Raw genomic sequence first — 20,970 nt, 5'->3', positions numbered from 1 at the left:
TGCTGTTGCTGCTAGGACGTTAAACCGGTGCCTTTTTGTTGCTGTTGTTTAGCCGGCTGGGACTCCAGAGAGCCTGCGCAAACTCCTGGCGCTGTCCAAGGTAGGAACCCCCCCCACCCCGGTGTCCTTCAGCGGTGCAGCCGCTCGTCTCCACCGCGGACCCGGCTCGCGCGAGCAGCAGTGTGAAACAGAGTCGGGGAGTTTTAGTGAGCCGCTGTCTGCTCCAGGTTGGCGATAGTCGTCAGAGTAACTAGCAACAAAGACACACAAACACGACGTGGTTATCGCTGAGGGTAATGAACTCACTTTCTACAACTACGGTGAACTGACGGTGCATGTGGCGTTCACGTACACCACAGCTGTAGGATCCAACCTAGCTCCTTCCGGAAGCTCCTTATCCCCGTGGTCAGTGTGATAACTTGATGCCAGTCACAGGAGAGAGCAGAATAGTGCTTTTATTTGACACCAGGGTCAGTTAACTCGCCATCGTCATGAAGAGATGCTATCAAGTTGCACCATAAGTGGAGGATCCCCCTTTGATCACATCCACACAGCTCCACGGACACCCTTCCTTCTTGACTGTCTTCTTCTTCTTCTTCTTCTTCTGATTATCTGGTAGACTGGAAGCCCTGCAGCACATTGCTACCTTCACCAGCTCAGCATCAGATTGCGTTGTGATGGACAGATGTCTAGTTCCACAGACGTGAGCCTTCGAACTGGAGGCCTGCTTTGACTCTTCCTGGTGCGTCTCAGTGGGACTGAGTCGGTTGTTTAATGAGGTTGTTAGTACTGAGTTGTGTCAGTCAGTACAGATAAATGTTTATTATAACAGATAGTAGGCCTAAGCTATGTGACGTCTTGGCAGAACGTCTTAGGCACTTTAGAGCCCCCCACCCCATGGAGACCAGACACTGGTGGTGGTGGTGGTGGTGGTGGCTGATGATTCTGCTGAATCTGATGGAGTGATGAATCTGTGAAGACTGGGTGGAGATGGGGAGGTGGATCGTTACGGCAGCGTGAACGGACTGAAGTCAGAGACACACATTCAAAACCTATTTAAAAAGAGACGGCAGCAAGATGATAGGCTGACAGTGTAGGCGTGTCGCTGTGCTATTGGATAGGGGAGACCAGCTGATGACGACAGCTGATAATCATGATTGACAGCCCGAACAATGCAAATAATGAGTGAGCATAATGTGAGGAGTGACTGTCAGGATGAATGAGAGATAAACTACAAGCCTAAGCATACAAGAGTGTAGTTATTCTGACTGAACGGGCACATTAGATCGTTGGTGGACAGCACCTTTTCACCACCACCACCAACAAACTGTGTGGAGTATCCACGGCTGACATGACCTGTCGCCGCACCTGGGAAACAGAAGAGACAAAGGAAATGAGGGTTTGTTGGTCTCCGGAGAACAGTGAAAGCGTAGCAGAGCTCAGAGTGCCGCTCATGTTGCATCCGACGCTTGGAACCGAGTCCATACGTCTTCAGACCTCGTCTAAAGTCAAAGTGTTTCTACCTGTTGTCTACACTCAAAAAGGCCTCCTGCTGCCTCTCTCCAACCACTCTGGGTCTCTTGTGTGTCTTTTGTGGTCTCGCCGCAGAGACTCGTTCAGACGGCACACGCTTACACGCTGAAAGAATTCACACGTCTGAAACACCGTCGGGTTGGCTCGTCAGAGAGGAAAGCTCCGGTCCGGTTGTGGACACCGGCTGTGGAGCTGCGTTCAGAGGCTGCTGTGACTAATGCTTTACATTCAATTGAGACTGCATATCTTTAGGTTTTCTCAAATTGCAAACCTCTCACACACTTTGAGCTATATTGTTTGAGCTAGTTAGCTTATAGCTTTTATATATTTGCTTCTTTTGAATATGTTTTTAAGCATATGATGGTTTCATTTTTCACTGCTGTGCTGAGCGTTGCCCTGTCTGTCTATTGTGCTATGAATTCACCGAGCCGCCACTTTCCTAACAAAGGCTTGGGGGGGGGGGGGTCTCCACTGATCTCAACTCTCTTGGCTTGTTCACATGTAAAGTGACAGCTGCAGCTGTGCGACGAATGACGGAAAGTTCAAACCTCGCCCACTTTCACTCCCCACACCTGACCAACCACGGAGGGACGTGGACGCGTTTGTCGCATTGCCCGTTTCAGGAAGTTGCAAACTGTCGTGGTGTGCGGCGGTTGCAGCTGCTGAATGCAGATTCCGGCCCTGGAGATGGCCTCACAAAGCCACACAGTGTTGGGTACTTTTACAAAAGGCTTGGTCTGCCTCCAGCTTGTTGGCACGCTGGATGTTAAGAACATGCGACGTGTCGGACCGGAATAGCAGAGGCGCTCAGCGGGGCTCGCTCTCAGTGATGTGCTGTGGTTGGTGCTGTGTTAATGAAGGCTGGCAGACTGCTGCTCAGCTGGAGAAATGTCACCAGAGTTCAAGCTGGGTGTGTGTGCTCTGCTGGTCTGTAAATGCTGTGTGTGTGTGTGTGTGTGTGTGTGTGTGTGTGTGTGTGTGTGTGTGTGTGTGTGTGTGTGTGTGTGTGTGTGTGTGTGTGTGGCTGATGGGGGACATCATGCTATTTATTACCATTTTTTTTTCCCCTTCCCAAAACAGATTCCAATACCTGGACTTGCGTATCAGCTGATACCAAGTACTGATCCGATACCGGTGTGTTAAAAACATCAAATGTTAAACAACTCGTAATTCCATCTCTAATATCCGTTTCATATTTGCTTTGAAAACGTCTCCTTCAAACAACTGGATTTAGTCACGTTTCTCACCAAAACCCCTTTTTACAAAATGACATTTGAACACATCACGATGACCTTATAGTTCACCTTCGCCCCAATACTCACTTTTAACTGAAAAGAGCTTGAACGCATCGTAATAGAACTCAATGCGACCTTCATATATGTTAGCCGTTAAATAATCAAACAGTAAAGTTACAATAAATAACTAAACCGTAAAAACAACAGAAGCTGAAATGTCCTTCTGAAAGTGTGTTCTTGTTTTAGGTTTTAAGTACAGCCTTGGGTGGACTCCGTCCTCGTCCCCCGTCCTCGTCCCCCGTCTGTCTGTGACAGAGAGCAGCTGGTTTAACGAGTGTTCAATCATTCCCGTCTGTCACACGTTCTGTCTCTTCTAACTTGTCTTATTTTCTTCTTCTGCAGTTCATGCTCGTGAGAAGAGGAAGCCGACATGCCTCCAAAACCACTCAGCAGAAAAGAGCGGAGGAAATCGTACACCTCACTGGCAGGCGAGGTAAGATATGATTCATGAAGGCAGATAGAAAAGATGGATTCTCTCATGCTTTATTCTGACGCTTAACTCGCTGCTCAGAAAAGCTCTCCGCGGTTTTACAGGATAAAAAGGGAACGCTGCACACAGCGAAATAAAAACGATATCAGCATGGTTTCTGTATTTTCACAGTTAATGAACCGTTGAACGTAAAGTCACAATTGTGCTCCAGAAATTTCTGTAATGCGTCTGTGTACCAGCTTCCAAAAGTCCTGGATCTCCAGGGACTCCCACAGCCTGAGAAATACCGGGCCCTCTGGGTCTGGGGCCGGACACCTCCAGCTCACAACAGAGTGCTTGAAACAAAAGTAGTGTCACGTCGCCATCTAGTGGAAAGAGAACCCAATCGCACATCTCTGAGACGCAGTCACTTCACTCTATTTTTGAGAAGTGTTTTCAAGTGAATTGGAGGAGCTTCCTTAAAACGGGTCTACGCTGGAAATGACTCACTTGAGCATTTGTATGCTTTATATACATGTTTAAATGTGGATGTATTTAATTCAAATACTGTTACAACTCAGGGCCTGCATCATCGCCTCACAGTGAATACTGTCACACGGCCTCATGTTGGCCGTCACCATTATTTACCTACAGTCAACCTATATCTGAGATATTATTACATTCTACTCAAGCTATTTTTGCGGCGTCGAATTGTAAGAGAAGTCGTCCCCGAGAACTCTTCACCCAGAGCAGGTGGAGATGCTACTCTATGACGTAGACGACAGCAAGACCTCAGGCAGCCATCGTCTGCCCTCCCCGGTTGGGTTGTGAGCTGAAGTAACGCTGAAACCGTGGCGACCGTTGTGTGAATCATTTTTGTAGCAGACGACCCAGACGAACAAAGCTCGGATCAAAGAACGCTCATGTTTTGGAAGGCATTGACGAATGACCTGCGGGATGTGTATGAGTTGGCTCATTCCAGGTGTAATTGCATCTTGAGGGCGGTGCCGTCTGGAAGCAAGATGAGAGAGATGCTGCAGCAAAACTGTAACTGACACTTGAAAGAGGACGTTGGGCCGCGGCTGCATGTCCGCTCCTGCTTTGTTAGAGCTATTAAAGGAGCAGGAATAAAGAACGGAGAGCAACACTTTCTCTCAAAACTGTAGCCTCAAAATGATCGACCAAATCAAACGAACATCATTCAACATGGAGATGTTGTAGATGCTGAATTTAAAATACACATTTAGGTGATACCATAAAAGTATATGCTTAAATTCTTTCAAGCGCTGACATTGAGAAAATGAACTAAAGCTGGCGTATTGAGGACGGTTACTCTGAACAAGCCTTTACTGTAGCTCTTCATGCCTGCCTGCTCTTTTTAGAGTAAGCATTGCTCTAGAATATAATGAAAATGAATCTTCGTTGCTTTCTACTTTTCAACACAGCTCATTATTAATGTATAGCGCCCAAGACGTGAACTGTGCAGTGTTTGAAAAAACGACGACATTTAGACAGCAGAGAGTCACATACAAGTACTCACAGTGAGACAAACGGCATCTAATGGAAAGTATAGAGCCAGTAATTAAGAACTGTTTCTCATCTGCTTCCATCGGGCTCCACTATCTCCACAAAGGACATCGTCACTCTCATCTCCCCTAATAATTCACACAACAGTGGAAAACAAAAAGTCAGCGGTCTGCAGAAAGTGTCTGAACTTCAGTCACATCGAGTGTTGTTCTATCACTGTCGACGCATCTCGTAGGCCAACCTGTGACGTGTCTGAATGAGACGCACCGGGCTTTAAACTAACTCCAATGTCAACCAATCCACGTCCGTGTTAGACATTGTGAGCAACTGACGTAGCATGAAGAGTGAAACGGTCAACTCAGCGAGGGGGTCAGGGTGGATGGCCGGCTCAAACAAACACAGAACCTTCACCCAGGAGAAAGCTGTTCATGTCCCGTGTGAAACTAAGTCGTCGTTGACTTCATTTACCCCAACAAACGTACTTCTTTGAACTCAAACCACGATCTTTTCCTGGAACGCAAACTGACACGTTGTCCCTGAAGCGTCAAAAGCTGAAACTAGAGGGGCACCTAGAGCGCCGCGGTTTGAACCGACCAGGCGTTGTTGCTCTATGAGTTGGGAGGGAGAATTTGTCGCGTGTGCCGACCCAAACCAACAACCTATGGCTCGTCTCTATTTGTATTACTTCCCCAGGCCCATTGGTTCCTCTGAGGACTTTTCATTCTTTAACCGCGCTCGAGGCACGGCTCTATGGATGTCCGTCAGTCCACCACGTTGGTACGGACTGGATATCGATTCTGTTCATTGTATATACACTTCGATGCTCGTAAAGTAGTCCAACGTGATCTCGCAGAACGACTTGAAGTGACCACGAGCTCTGAACGACGCATCACGCGGTGGCGGCGGGGGATGTGAACAATTCTGTGTCGCCACCGCGGACACAATTTAGCGTTCAGATAACAGCTGTAGAGAACAGGCTGTAGATAACAAGTGCACTTCCAGCAGCAGCATTGATGGGTTTATTGAATTGTTGGAGTCACTCTAGATGATGAAGGTAAAAAAAAAAAAACTGAGGGCAGTTACAGCTGGATGTTAGAAACCTACTGCTGCATCATGGGATGTGATTAGATAGTACCACACCAAGCATGTACTTGTGCCATGAAGGCAAATGTTGCTCCATCCTGATGGTGCAGCAGGTTTATTATTCTGTGTAATTAATTGCAGTCAGTTGCATCATGGGTGGGGGGCCTCCACCATTTGGTCCCTGACATTGTTCCCTGTCTCATTTTACACTTCCTCTGCTATCCAGAGAGAAACTTCTGTTTCATCTGATAGAAAGGGAGACGCTCGGGGGTAATTGCGGCATCGGCGGGAGAGATTAGCGAGCGCCGAGCATTGGTCAGCCGTCATCACTCGGCTCGGGCTTTGTAAAGTGATTCCAAGCTTCTGTCGGGATTATATACGACCAGCTGTCGTCCAAGGGTGACTAATTGTGTCGTCCATTGTGTGTCATTTATTATAATGGATAATATCATCTGGCAAAAGGCCATTTAGAATACAGATTTGATTTCATATTTCATATGTATTTTTTCATGTTTATTGTGTGAGGTGAGTGATTGGGTTACAATGGGACGGAGCACTTGTTGTTCAGGGATTCACCACTGGAGGGCCCAGCCTGTACACACAGTAGAGGGCTGGGTATGAGGGTTATTCACATACAGACTGATCCATAACCCTAACAGTGATGTGATAGCTCTAGTAAACTGAATTGTTACAGAAGAGAAGAAGTCAGCCGGGGACGTTTTCTGCATGTCATCCCCACCTCCCTCTCTTCTCTACTGTCAACTCAGCTCCAACCGCCATAAAAGCAGATGTTGCGTTTTTAGCTGCAACATGTTAAAGTCTGCGTCTGTTTGGCTTCAAAGAGATCAACCAAGAGGATCTGTTCGTGACATTTACTTCTTATCAGTCAGCATTAATAATGAACTCTTTGTAATTGAGAGTGATGAACTGAGCCGATTGATGTACATTTTCTGTTATGCTGAAATCTCTAAAGAAGGGCCTCAAATCCGTGATCTATTGAAGTGCTACTGTTGTTTATTTGACCGTTACGTGAAGTGAATCAACTCTGTTCCAATACTGTGCCCTTTATTCAGGCTTTGTATGTTATGCACAACCACATTCATTTGTAATACCTCATTTTATGATCTGCTGCTCTGATACCACAGGACAAATCCATCATGCCTTCTTTGTGTCTCTGTCTTTCTGTTCATGTGTTTGTCTCTTTCTACAGTTACACTTAAAAGAGTAATTGCACACACTTAAAACATGTTTTGAAGCTGTGAACTAAATTATATGACTGTACACATCATTGCTGGTGTTAATTTATTACCAAATTAATTTATTTCATGTTTGAAAATGGCTTAAAACGCCATCTAGCTAGCTAATTCTCGTCTTAATTGTGGTCTGATGAACAGTAAATTCAATGCCACATCACTATTTTCAAAGCTACAATATCCGTCATGTGGTCAGGCCATAGATATTCTCTGAAGTATGCATAAAGAACCTTTAAAAGAGAGATCGGAGAGGTATACAGAGCGTCAGAGCATTCATGTTTATGGTTGTTGGGTAGAAGAGACAAAGCAGTACAGAAAATACTCGAATGAATGGATGACGATGGTGGGATTTTAAAGATTGTATGATGGGTTGCGATTGCTCTTGGCTTCTGAAGTGCCCTGACAAATAGTAGACCAATTTTCGAATGACATAAAAAAACAAAATCCCACTTCTACATACTTTCAGTTTTTTCTTGCTTCCACAAATTTCCCAGAGATCAATTGCATTTCATCTGATTCTATTTGGAACTTCACATTGTGCAAACTCTGCTGCGATGCTTGGTCAGAGCCATGGACTGTGTATAAAAAGTCAACAAAGCCACTGTGACGTCCCCCATTGGTTTGTGGACAGCTGTTCGCCAACCTCGAGTTCGCCATATTGGCTGTTGCCATCTTGGCTTTTAGCCGTCGCCATCTTGGTTTTTTCGCAATCGGAAAAGACACGTGAGGGTGGAGCTCAATGCAAACAGCGAATAAGACTTTTTCGGGCAACAAAAATGTTACAATTGACTTTGATGAACTGAAAACGCACCGTGAAAGGGTTAACGTAAGACGAAAACGCCCAAACCGGACAATGCTGTGGTAGCGACCTGTCAATCAGAAGACAGCCCCGCCCTAACTCATACTCTGCTTCATGGTCTTTGTCCTCAGTGCCTCTCGACGTCTGATAGCGATGCACCAAGGCCCTCTTTAGTGTCTGCATGAGATGCACAGTTTCAACTAACTCCAATGTGAACCCATCTGCGTCAGTATTCGACATATAAAGAACAACAATGTCCACTTAGGGAGGTGGTGGGGGTAGATATGTGGGTCAAATAAACACAGACTTTGCATCTAGGAGAACACTGTTCATGTCAACACTGACTTTATTTACCGTACTTTACTTATTTTAACCCAAACCATGATCTTTTCCTTAACATGACCAAGTATTTTTGTTGTCTAACCTAAACCTTAAACTAAGTAAGCCTACATTGGAAGTTTATTTTGAAAAGACACTCTATGCATGTAGGGAGTGGAAATGGTCACGCCGTCCCTGACACATCTAAAACTGACACTACGAACATAGAGCGTCATAGTTTCAAGCTTAAGGCCACTGACCAGGCATAGATATGAGCAGATCATCTGTCGGTTTAGATATTGATATTGATTGACTAATCTGCCAGACATCCAAAGAACTGTGATCCCAATCTCTACGCTCTGAGCTTCAGTCACAATCAAAACGTGGACCTGAGTCTGGGCTGTTTGTTCGTCTCACAAAGTGCTGTGGGACAAGCTATATTCTACCTCATGTTTCCTTTAGAAGTTATTTATCTGAGCCTTTTATATATAACTCCTAAGGGTACAAGTTGAATATTTATAGATTGGGCTTCGTTTTAAAAATGGCACACCAAGTCCCACTGAGCATTGATATTGTTTATTGTCTTTCAGTGCAATTGTATGATAATGGGAGACATATGTGTTGAAAACATGACAAACATGAAACAAGCTTAGTTTCTGGAAATGTGTAGAACGTGTAAGATAGAGTCATCTCCTCAAGTGTGGTCCATAAAAATGTCCAATTCACTGCACTGGATCAGACCGTATGGTTCCTTGTATATAGTGCAGACAGAGAAAGCAGTGCTTCTGAGCTAGTGTGAACAGCTTAGCAAGACCAGGAGGCATGAAGGCTTTATTGGTACGTATCATTGATTGAAACACTAACGACCCGAGAGAGAGAGAGTCTTTGTCTACTTTGTAGTTATCTACTCAGAGAGAGAGAGAGAGAGAGAGAGAGAGAGAGAGAGAGAGAGAGAGAGAGAGAGAGAGAGAGAGAGAGAGAGAGAGAGAGAGAGAGAGAGAGAGAGAGAGAGAGAGAGAGAGAGAGAGAGAGAGAGAGAGAGAGAGAGAGAGAGAGGAGAGAGAGAGAGAGAGAGAGAGAGAGAGAGAGAGAGAGTACTATATGAGGTTCTAGAGACTCCTGAGAGAAAAAACATAAAACGGCTACAAAGAGACACAAAAAGACTAAAAGAGACCAAAACAACTACAAAGAGATGCAAACCAGTTCTAAAGAGACGACAAAGAGACTCACAAAGACTATTAGAAGAGGCAAAACAAGCACAAAGAGACACAATTAAGAGCACAAAAAGGGCCTAACAACTGTAACGTCTTTGAGTCCTGTTCCTATGGAGGACAGGTGATGGGGCCTTTTGCCTTTCTGCCATAATCTGCCCATGGCTAACAGTAGCTCCTCACAGGTCACTTATGTAACCCCCGTGCTTCAGACACAAACGGATTGAAGTCTGATGGGCTGGTTTTCGCGTGATCTCGTGATCATGAAGCTAACTCAACACTTCCCCCCATGGTTACCTGCTGTCTTGATACATCCAGGATAGTATCTATTGTGTTTAGGTCATGCCATCATGACTACAAGTCACACTCACCACTGTACCAGCAGTCGCTCAACTTTTGACAGTGATATATAGTTATGTACCAACTGCGATTGTATAACTCACCCGTTTAAAATGTATTGAGGAGGAGAAGTTCTTCATATTTGGGGGGATGCTGCTGTGAGTGACAGGTGGGTGTTGGATGGGGCCACCCACTTTGTGCACCCACAAACAGCTCTTCAGAAACCTATGGGTGTCTCCTATAGAGTCCATATTTAGAACAACTGTGGCTCAGTGATGGAGCAGGTCGTCCTTCAGTCAGAGGATCGGTGGTTCAATCCCCGGCTCCGCTAGTCCAGGTCGACGTGTCCTTGGGCAAGACGCTTAACCCCAGAATTGCTCCTGAACGGTGTATTTGGTGTATGTGTGGGTAAGAATGGTTAGATAGTCCTGATGGGCAGCTGGCACCTTGCATGGTAGCCCCTGGCATCAGTGTGTGAATGGGTGAATGATGACATGTAATGTTTAAGAGCTTTGAGTGGTGGGAAGACTAGTAAAGGTCTACACAAGTACAGTCCATGTACCATTGAAGTTGGTTCCCACATTTCCCAATTTTGTACATTTTAAAATGAAATGCGTCAATCTGGAGCACTTTGGAGCAAAATGAAGAGGCTAAATCTAAGAAGAACTTTGTGTTATTGTAAAAAAATGTACTTTGAATTGAATATTTCCATTTTATGTAAACTTTATACTTCTAGTTTACTACATAACGGAGGAAAATATCGTACCTTTACCTTCACCACATTACTTTGACGATATAAGTTACTGGTTCGGCTATTTTGTAGATTCAGATTCATAATGAATTAATACAAAATATAAATCGGTAACGTATTATATATATTTTAGGTATGTATTTAAGTCTCCGTCATCACCAGCAGCAACATTAAAGTGGTGAACACATTTATGCATGAACAATTATAATCCAATGATATAGGCCATTCTTAAATATATTCTTACTTTTTTTTTTTACTTTTACTGATCTCTAAAAGTTTTAATTTAGTGCTACTAGAATTGATGCAAAACGTTTGGAATTATGAATTTCTTGTGAAATTCAGTTTTTGAGCTTCACGGAAGATTAGTAAGAATGAAAGACTAGGTGAAAACTAAATGCAGTACATTATCTCGGTTCCTTGATGTGATCTGGAGACCACAGAGCTGCACTGGCTGCCTCCCCAGCCCTCAATCTCCACCTCCTCCCATGCCTGCCACATTTCATTTTTATTCAAGAACACGGGCCTGCAGGATCCGCCTTCGCATCGACGGGTCGCGCGAAAGACACCGCATGAATATCTTATGAAGTGTGACATGCCAGATAAGCCTTGGCTGCTTGAAGCATGCTACTTTGAAGTTTTCTCCTCTGCCGCTTTGCCTTTTTATTAAGAGCTGTTTATTCACACGCGATGAAATCAAATCTTGTGTGCTACATTTGACTCGCATGTAGAAATCAGAAAGCCATACGTTTTGGCCCAAACCCGTGATAATCAACACTTTTTCATTTCATGTCACGTTCCTCGCGTATCTGCTGCTTGGTCGTGTGTAAAAATTCGGTGTGAATTTGTGTGGACGGAGAGAGAGATTGATATGCATTTCAAAGTGATGTGTGCGCCTGTTAACTAAGACATGTGTGCATGCCTCGTTCTGTGATGTATCGGCTGTATGTGGGTCGCACTGCTGCCTTTGGCTTAATGGTGTAATAAAACACAATGTAAGCATTTCTCATATCTCAACCACAACAAGCCTATTAATAGATTCTCAGTCAGTCGGAGTGATGTCGTCTTGGCAGCATATCTGTTCATTTTGAGCGGTTGCCTTTTGAATATGTCACAGGGGGAAACTGAGTGATTGAAGGCAGATTTCACTCAGCAGTAAACAAAGGAATGTCTCTGCTGTACGTCCGTTTAATTGCCTTGTGAAGGAGCCAATTAACATGTTAGCGCTAAGGCTAACCTGATGGCAGCCTCATACCCCGACTGAGGGTATCAAATACCGATCAGATACCAGTGCAAGAATTAACATATATATATATTTGGAATTTATGTTGTGTTATGTTTAATTTAAATGCATTAAATAAATCATTTTATTTCTGCTTGGTGAGAAAAGAGTAAGTTAGATTAGGCAGCAAGGCTGAGCTGTTGGATTGAGTTAGTTTCTGATGCAATTGTTGAGTAAATGTACGGTCTGTAGTTGGAGTCCAAGCTCAGTGCACCAAGCACTAGAGAGTGTTAAAAGATCATTTATGTGTGTTACAGCTTTGGTTTTGCTCATCAGTCCTCTCAGTAATAATAACAGTGTACTCTACCAAGATAATTGCTCATATCCGGACACATAGTGACATCGGCAAAAACGTGCCGCTAGACAATCCCCCTGCGGTTTACAGAACCCCTTTGTTTAACGTTTACGATCTTCTGACTGCTTCTTTTTCTTTCCCCGTCACACTTTTCTTTGGTGCAATGTTCCCATTGCTTAGCTATTAAATACGTGATTTCAACATTATCATAACTGATAGAGAAACTGCAAAAACAAGACTGGAATTGTATGAGCTGTAACGAAACCTCTGATCTTACCTCATTTCCTCCCTCTGACCTTGTCAGTTTCAGCAGTAAGGAGGTGTTTTTTAAAATCTACTTGACTACTAGATCTACTAGACAGAGACAGTCACAATTTAGCTTTGGTCTGGCTCCAACTAGTTGGTGTTTGATTGTACTTTAATGTTCTCAACAGGTGTGTGTGTGTGTGTGTGTGTGTGTGTGTGTGTGTGTGTGTGTGTGTGTGTGTGTGTGTGTGTGTGTGTGTGTGTGTGTGTGTGTGTGTGTGAGGCACTGAGTCCTTTCATGCTTTATTGCTGCTGCTGTGCAGTGCGACGCCTGTATTCCCCAGACAACAATACTCATTAGTCACTCCTCAGGGAGGAGAGAAGAAGAAAGAGAAAAAAAAAAGGCCTGTCATATTTGGCTCTGATGTCATATTTACGGTGGCAGCTTTTTGTATCGTCTCATGCAGTTTTACTGTGTGAGGACAGTATCTATAGTATACTGTTATTATTATTATCATCTGCAGGTGATTATGTATTCAATTTGTTAATGTGAATGTTTGTGTGAGTCTGTGCATCTCTGTGTCTGTCTTTCCATGGCTAATCTCGCCTACTACTGGACCCATCAGCCTAATATTTATTGTGCTCATTCATGACCTGTTAGGAAACAACATATTTTATTTAGTGTTTTATACTGCCATTGACTGCTGACTCCTCACTACTCTTAACCGGTTTGTAAGGGCTGTTTTTTTCTGCTACAGATTACAAATTGTTCCTCTCTTGATTTGCATGCCCAATGTATTAGAGATGCACTGATCGATCAGCTACTAATTAAATCAGACTCTGCTATAGGGAGAGACTGTCCTAGAGAGAGACTCTGTGCTAATGAGAGACACTGTGCTAAGGAGAGACTCTGTGCTATAAGGAGACACTCTGTGCTATAGGGAGAGACTCTGTGCTATAGGGAGAGACACTGTGCTATAGGGAGAGACTGTCCTAGAGAGAGACTCTGTGTTATAGGGAGAGACTCTGTGCTAATGAGAGACTCTGTGCTAATGAGAGACTCTGTGCTATAAGGAGAGACTCTGTGCTATAAGGAGAGACTCTGTGCTATAGAGAGACTCTGTGCTATAAGGAGAGACTCTGTGCTATAGGGAGAGACTCTGTGCTAATGAGAGACTCTGTGCTATAAGGAGAGACTCTGTGCTATAAGGAGAGACTCTGTGCTATAGGGAGAGACTCTGTGCTAATGAGAGACTCTGTGCTAAGGAGAGACTCTGTGCTATAAGGAGAGACTCTGTGCTATAAGGAGAGACTCTGTGCTATAGGGAGAGACTATGTGCTATAGGGAGAGATTCTGTGCTATAGGGAGAGACTCTGTGCTATAGGGAGAGACTCTGTGCTATAGGGAGAGACTGTTCTAAGGAGAGATTCTGTTCTAAGGAGAGATTCTGTTCTAATGAGAGACTCTGTGCTATAGGGAGAGACTCTGTGCTATAAGGAGAGATTCTGTGCTATAGAGAGATACTATGTCCTGAGGAGAGATTCTGTGCTATAGGGAGAGATTCTGTTCTAAGGAGAGATTCTGTGCTAATAAGAGACACTGTGCTATAGGGAGAGACTCTCTGCTATAAGGAGAGACTCTGTGCTATAGGGAGAGACTGTGCTATAGGGATAAACTCTGTGCTATAGGGAGAGACTCTGTGCTAAGGAGAGACTCTGTGCTATAGGGAGAGACTCTGTGCTAAGGAGAGACTCTGTGCTATAGGGAGAGACTCTGTGCTAAGGAGAGACTCTGTGCTATAGGGAGAGACTCTGTGCTATAAGGAGAGATTCTGTGCTATAGGGAGAGACTCTGTGCTAATGAGAGACACTGTGCTATAAGGAGAGACTCTGTGCTATAAGGAGAGACTCTGTGCTATAGGGAGTGACTTTGTGCTAATGAGAGACACTGTGCTATAAGGAGAGACTCTGTGCTATAAGGAGAGACTCTGTGCTATAAGGAGACACTCTGTGCTATAGGGAGATACATTGTGCTAAGGAGATACTCTGTGCTATAGGGAGAGACTCTGTGCTATAGTGAGACACTGTGCTATAGGGAGAGACTCTGTGCTATAGGGAGAGACTCTGTGCTATAGGGAGAGACTCTGTGCTATAGGGAGAGATTCTGTGCTATAAGGAGAGACTCTGTGCTATAGGGAGAGATTCTGTGCTATAGGGAGAGACTATGTGCTTTAGGGAGATACTCTGTGCTATAGGGAGAGATTCTGTGCTATAAGGAGAGACTCTGTGCCATAGGGAGAGATTCTGTGCTATAGAGAGATACTCTGCTATAGAGAGATTCTGTTCTAAGGAGAGATTCTGTTCTAAGGAGAGACTCTGTTCTAAGGAGAGATTCTGTGCTAAGGAGAGATTCTGTTCTAAGGAGAGATTCTGTGCTATAGGGAGAGACTGTGCTATAGGGAGAGATTCTGTGCTATAGGGAGAGACTCTGTGCTATAGGGAGAGATTCCGTGCTATAGGGAGAGATTCTGTTCTAAGGAGAGATTCCGTGCTATAGGGGGAGACTGTGCTAAGGAGAGATTCTGTGCTGTAGAGAGATTCCGTTCTGATGAGAGACACTGTGCTATAGGGAGAGATTCTGTGCTATAGGGAGAGACTCTGTTCTAAGGAGAGATTCTACTCTAAGGAGAGATTCTGTTCTAAGGAGAGATTCCGTTCTAAGGAGAGATTCTGTTCTTAGGAGAGATTCTGTGCTGTAGAGAGATTCCGTTCTGATGAGAGACACTGTGCTATAGGGAGAGATTCTGTGCTATAGGGAGAGACTCTGTTCTAAGGAGAGATTCTACTCTAAGGAGAGATTCTGTTCTAAGGAGAGATTCCGTTCTAAGGAGAGATTCTGTTCTTAGGAGAGATTCTGTGCTGTAGAGAGATTCCGTTCTGATGAGAGATTCTGTGCTATAGGGAGAGATTCTGTGCTATAGGGAGAGACTCTGTTCTGAGGAGAGATTCTGTGCTATAGAGAGAGATTCTGTTCTAAGGAGAGATTCTGTTCTAAGGAGAGATTCTGTGCTAAGGAGAGATTTTGTGCTATAGGGAGAGACATTTTTTATAGTCCACACTGGCTGGGTTGGTTGATATTATTTTCGGGACGGTGGTGAAAAAAGCCTTACTGTCAATGATGGTTCCTAGAAATAAAATTGGAATTGGCAGGTCAGAACTTTGAAAAGAAAAGAGGAAATTGGAGTCCCCCAATAAAACTACAATCAGTGCATCTCTTGTATGTATGATTTTATTTTTTTTACATATGTACTGCAAGCTATCTATAACTGTCGCTTAGCAAATGACTAACGCAGACCACAACGGAACGCGTCTTCTTGCCAGTATGGGAGGAGAGCTGGTTAGCTGAGTCAATGCCATGTGATTGGCTAACAGAGCTAACAGCTAATGGAACTGAACACACAGCAGGACTGACGCATTAAACAGGCAACATGAAGCGCTACATAGTGTACTGCAGTTTAGCTGCTCAAAGCCGGTGCAGACAGCGCCATAGATTAAAAGACGGGGGTTGTGGTTTGTATTCATTCAATCAAACATTCTACCTAGTATGGATCTAGTATAGTTAGTATAATATGCTTCTTGTCTCCTTCGTTGTCAATCATCAATAATAACAAACATTCATTCATACAATATGGGAGTCCAATACAATCAACACGTCAGGCTGTCACAGACGATATGTCCCTGTGCAACAGATTTCCGTGTGTGTGTGCGTGTGTGTGTGTGTGTGTGTGCGTGTGCGTGTGTGTGTCCTCAGCAGTCGAGCAGTGTGGTTCTCCTCATAGGCCGAGCGGTAAAGTGACAGATGGACCCATAGGTCTACAGAGGACTGCACTGTGTTCACACACTCATCACTGCTCTTATGAACTGGCCTCTGATTGGCTGGATCTGGAGCCTCTTTTCTGCATGATTGGTCCCGTGTGTGTGTGTGTGTGTGTGTGTGTGTGTGTGTGCGCGTGTGTGTGTGCAAAATATGTGTGGGCTTGCTGCTATTCACCTTCTAAGTGAGTCTATTAATATCATGATTCAAGTCAGAACATAGTAATTTATAGAAATCATTACCTTGTTATCGTCTTTAGTTACACTCTTACAAAGGAGTGAATATATTACACGTTTTCTTTCACATTTAATGTAACGTATGACAGACATGACATTCTCCACACCACACATCTCCATGATAAGTGTGTGTTTCCAAACACAAAGTTAAGCTCTAAGAGGCACATGAGATAAAACATTCTGGTGATACATTCTCTAACTCTGATCTAAAGTGTTTTCTCTCCTGTGTTCATGACTTAAGAATAGGTGGAAAAAACCTTAAGTTCCATAACTTTGTTCGGTGGAAAGGATCATTTTCTATAAACTTTTTTTGAAACGTTTTCTGTGAAAATGGGTGAATTATTATAACTCATTTTGACCACAAGAGGCTGATTTGCACAGCTAGCCTATGTTCTTATGAGGACCAAAAGCATTCATGTATTCCTCCAGGTGAGTCTGAATTCCTCCATATACTCTAAACACAAGGTAACGTTACTGTCATGCCTTTCTTAAATGTATTTTAATCGGCGCTAATCTGCTGTTGAGGAAAGCCCGAATGCTTGAGTCCTATTTGGAACATGCGGTAGTGGAACACTTCAGCCTCTTGTGGCCAAAATGAGTATTACAACAACAACGTCACTCGCTATAACTTACCACACTGAAATCTCTCAACCATTGGATGGTTTGTCTTTAAGATATGCTTCTGGCATTAGTGTTCCCATCAGGAGGGATTGTTCTAACTGTGGTGATCCTCTGACTTTTCATCCAGCACCATCATCAGGTCACAATTTGAATTTTTCCAATACTTTGGTCGAGAACTAAATTCCTGCAGCACTGATGTCAGCGTTTTATAGTGGTATTGGATGGAAACACACATCTATTAACATTTTCTTTTGCCGATTTTCTGTCTATTCTGTTCAAATTTGTGCTACATTTGAATGGAAACCTTGCAACTGTGAGCATGTAAGCATATTTTTAGCTTAAATAACAAAACTGCAACTAAAAACTGTACTTATGTTGATATTCATACCATTGGTTATGCCCTCACTCCCCTGGTGAATACTCATTGAATGCTGATAATGACACATGAACACATCTTCCTCTACATTTTAAATCCCGGAAATGTTTCCTCGTGAGGTATTACACGTTAATATGATTTTGTCCTGAACACCAGAGTTTATAGTTTATTATGCAGCTGTCAGTCTGGTAAGACTGAATTCATGATGTATGCATGCTATAGTGAGCCACGTTTTAATTGGAGGAAAATGCATCATTAAAGGTCTTTCTGGTGTGTTTTTGAGCACGAAGCCAGCAGCATGTAGATTTGGCCTATTTAGTATTAAAATGGGGAGCGATGACGGGCTGACACCGTAATGGCAGCCATTACTCAGAGCTGTCAGCGCGTACCTACCTGTCTCCATTCACTCTCCACATTTCCGTCTCCATCTCTGTCTTTCTCTCCGTCTCCATCCGTCCCTCACTTATGGATTTCAGCTTGTCAGAGAAGCACATCAATGCATCTCCGGTGTTGGAGGAACAGACAGACGGAGTGCGGAGTATGAAATAAGATGAGGCTCCAATGATCCATGTGGGGAAATGGGGTCGCTGCAGCAACAGAAGGTGAATAGATAAAGAAAAGTAGAATATCACGGACTACAGAGCCAGCAGTTGGTATTGAACATAACAAACATGTCAGCTTGTCAGGAAGTAGAAATGTATGAGAAGTTATGAAATAGTTCTGAAGAAGTGCAAACAGTAGGAGAACACAGTGAGACAAAAAAAGTGTGTATGATATTGAATGAGGGAAGAATTACAAATGAGTCATGGTTCAGGGTGCATAGCTAAGTCTTCTCTGAAACTCCCTGGCAAGGAATGTTAGACACACCACTTCAAATAGTGGGGAAGACAAGCCCAGCCGCCAGGAGGTAATGGTGGTATTGTGCACTTCTGCAAACCAAGGATGCGGTGAAGTACGACGAGGGACCAAGGAGCAAGTGACGTAGTGTATCGAGCGAGCGTGGTTGAGAGTTACGTGGTTTAGTAACTAGCATACCATGTCAGAAAGTCCGCTACAGAAGGGTGGGAGGAGTGGTGGATTCGTAAAACAAACACAAGACTTTCACCCAGGAGACCGCTGTTTGTGTCCCATGTGAAACTAAAAACACTACGTAAAAAAAGTCCAGGGTGGTTAGTTATTTACATTGTTGCGCTGCGTCGTTAGGCTGCGTCGTTAGGCTGCGTCGTTAGGCTGCGTCGTTACGCCGCTTCCTCACGCCGCTTCCTTACGCCGCTTCCTTATGCCGCGGCATTACGCTACATTGTTTCTTTATTAACACAAGCAATTCACTTTTTTTCTAACCTTAAGTAGTAGTGTTGTTGCATGAACCTAGCCGTTTCACAATGTTAACCATGTGGCACTGTGCGTTTCTCCAGACGTGACACAAGGCCGATATAGAACGCGCCTATCAAAGGCATTTGGTTCAGAAACGTTGACGTTCAACATATTCCATGCTTTGCAGTAATGGACAATGCCAATATTTTTTTCTGGGGCACTTGGTTGGAAGACAAAATTAAGGAAACGCAGGAAAATATCCAGACAAATATGGGCAATAAAGCATTGCAACTTGCGTGCCCCCCCTTTCTTGAGGAGGGTCTTACCTCCCAGCTTTCTGTTTTAGTAGGACTATAGCCTCACGTTAAGTATTCTGTCATTGTGGTAAAAGCCATTTCAGCTATCCGAGCACTTCACCTCACTGCCTACAAGCAATGCCTTGCAACCTGTTACTCATGCACACCATACAGAGCCATGACTTCACCTCACGGAGTATTTTAACTTAAATCCAAATCGATGTCTGTGACATCATGCAGCTTCTGCCCATTCACTTTTATGTATCGATTTATTTCTCTGATGAAATATGGGCTAAATTTAGAGCAGAGAGCTTCAGCCTCTGCCGGTGTCAGAGACGCATATGACGTCTGTAGCTCTCCCTCCTCCTCCTCCTCCTCCTCCTCCTCCTCCTCCTCCTCCTCCTCCTCCCCCTCTCTCCTTCTGCTTTTCTCCGCTCTGCTCCTGAAATTGGTTAAACATGGCAGCGCACGTCTTGGTTCTCTGTCCAGTTTGCACACAAAAATAGAGGAAGCTGTCAATCCTCCCATTTGCTCACCTCTCTCTCTCTCTCTCTCTCTCTCTCTCTCTCTCTCTCTCTCTCTCTCTCTCTCTCTCTCTCTCTCTCTCTCTCTCTAACACACATTAACACACACAGAAGAGAAGAGGGGGTGTTAGCCAAGCCTCTTCATCTCTTTCATGCTTGCACACCCTCAAACACCCGCTGGCTCTACCTCCCTCCCTCCCCTCTCTCTCTCTCTCTCTCCACCTCTCTCTCCCTCTCTCTTACACACACACACACACACACACACACACACACACACTCACACAGTCTGTAGTTGCAGCAGCAGCAAGCAGAGGAAGCCAGGGCGAGCGAGCCTCCGCCACGATCACAGAGAGCGGCTCATCGCGTGCAGCCGAGCCGTCATGAGCCGGTCACCGGGAGTCGGCAGCACCGGGGAGGAGGAGGAGGCTGGGTAGGAGGGAGAGAGAGAGGGGAAGAGAGAGAGAGAGAAAGAGAGAGAGAGAAAGGCTTTTGTTCTAATTAAATGTCTCTCGCTCTCTGTCTGCATCATGCTGTACTTCCAGCTGGTGATCATGGCCGGGACCGTCATGCTGGCCTACTACTTCGAGTACACCGACACCTTCAGCGTGCACGTGCAGGGCTTTTTCTGCTACGACACGGCGTACACCAAGCCCTACCTGGGACCGGAGGACAGCAGCGCCGTACCGCCCGTCCTGCTGTACGCCCTGGTGGCCGGGCTGCCCACGCTGCTGGTGAGTGCACACCCCTCATCAGAGAACTTCACCCAATCAGACCCGTGCTGGTTTCACTGATGGACGCTCATCAGACACGTAACATGCATCTCATTTCATTCATAGAAGACACACTCATTCTGCTTTCTCTTTTACCACACAATGATCGTAGTGCTGACATACAATCAATGTGTCACAAGCAATTTGAATGATTGGTCCATTTCAGGAGGTCATTTGTCATGACCTTTTGGTTTTGGATTCATAAGATATTTATAGATCTCATGTTGGCTTCTAGGATCTTCTGTGATGACACATTTCACAATGCTCTGACTTTTCTATAGATCAATTATCAAAAAATATAAAACATTTCTCATGTACTACTCAAGATTATTGCATAATTATAAGAAACTCAAACGAGAATTTAGAATAAATCCATATGTTTTTCCTCAGGGCACAGCCGCACATAGATTACTGCTGACTTTAACTTGACGTTTGCTCCTCAATGTCATGCGACTGTCAAAAACCTAATTTAAAATGTCACCCACATCACACCCCCACGAGTTATTAGCTGTCATCCGACTAAATATTACCCTGAGCTCTTCTGATATAATTTTTTTCTCATTAAGATAGCATCTTCTTCTTCTTTTGGACAAGATGAAATTTCAAATGTCATAAACGGGC

General features: G+C 44.3%; 1 protein-coding gene across 3 annotated transcripts in view; it reads left to right on the top strand.

Moving 5' to 3' along the window:
• plppr5b (phospholipid phosphatase related 5b) overlaps positions 1-20,970 on the top strand; it is a 94,097-nt gene continuing 73,127 nt past the window's right edge. The window contains exons 1-3 of one of the 3 annotated variants that reach the window (XM_068709601.1): positions 1-100; positions 3,171-3,261; positions 20,122-20,310. In XM_068709601.1, the coding sequence (XP_068565702.1) occupies positions 3,199-3,261; positions 20,122-20,310 (252 nt within the window). In that variant the 5' untranslated portion in view covers positions 1-100; positions 3,171-3,198. Of the gene's footprint in view, positions 101-3,170; positions 3,262-19,655; positions 20,311-20,970 lie in introns of those variants that run through there. The other 2 variants (XM_068709603.1, XM_068709602.1) reach the window with 2 other exon arrangements.

Source organism: Cebidichthys violaceus, unplaced genomic scaffold (genome assembly GCF_023349555.1).
Source record: "Cebidichthys violaceus isolate CVI_PGR_0920_01 unplaced genomic scaffold, fCebVio1.0.p SCAF_15, whole genome shotgun sequence".
Classification (NCBI taxonomy): domain Eukaryota; kingdom Metazoa; phylum Chordata; class Actinopteri; order Perciformes; family Stichaeidae; genus Cebidichthys; species Cebidichthys violaceus.
The sequence above is the reverse complement of the archived record's forward strand: the minus strand, read 5'-3'. Positions and strand labels throughout refer to the sequence as shown.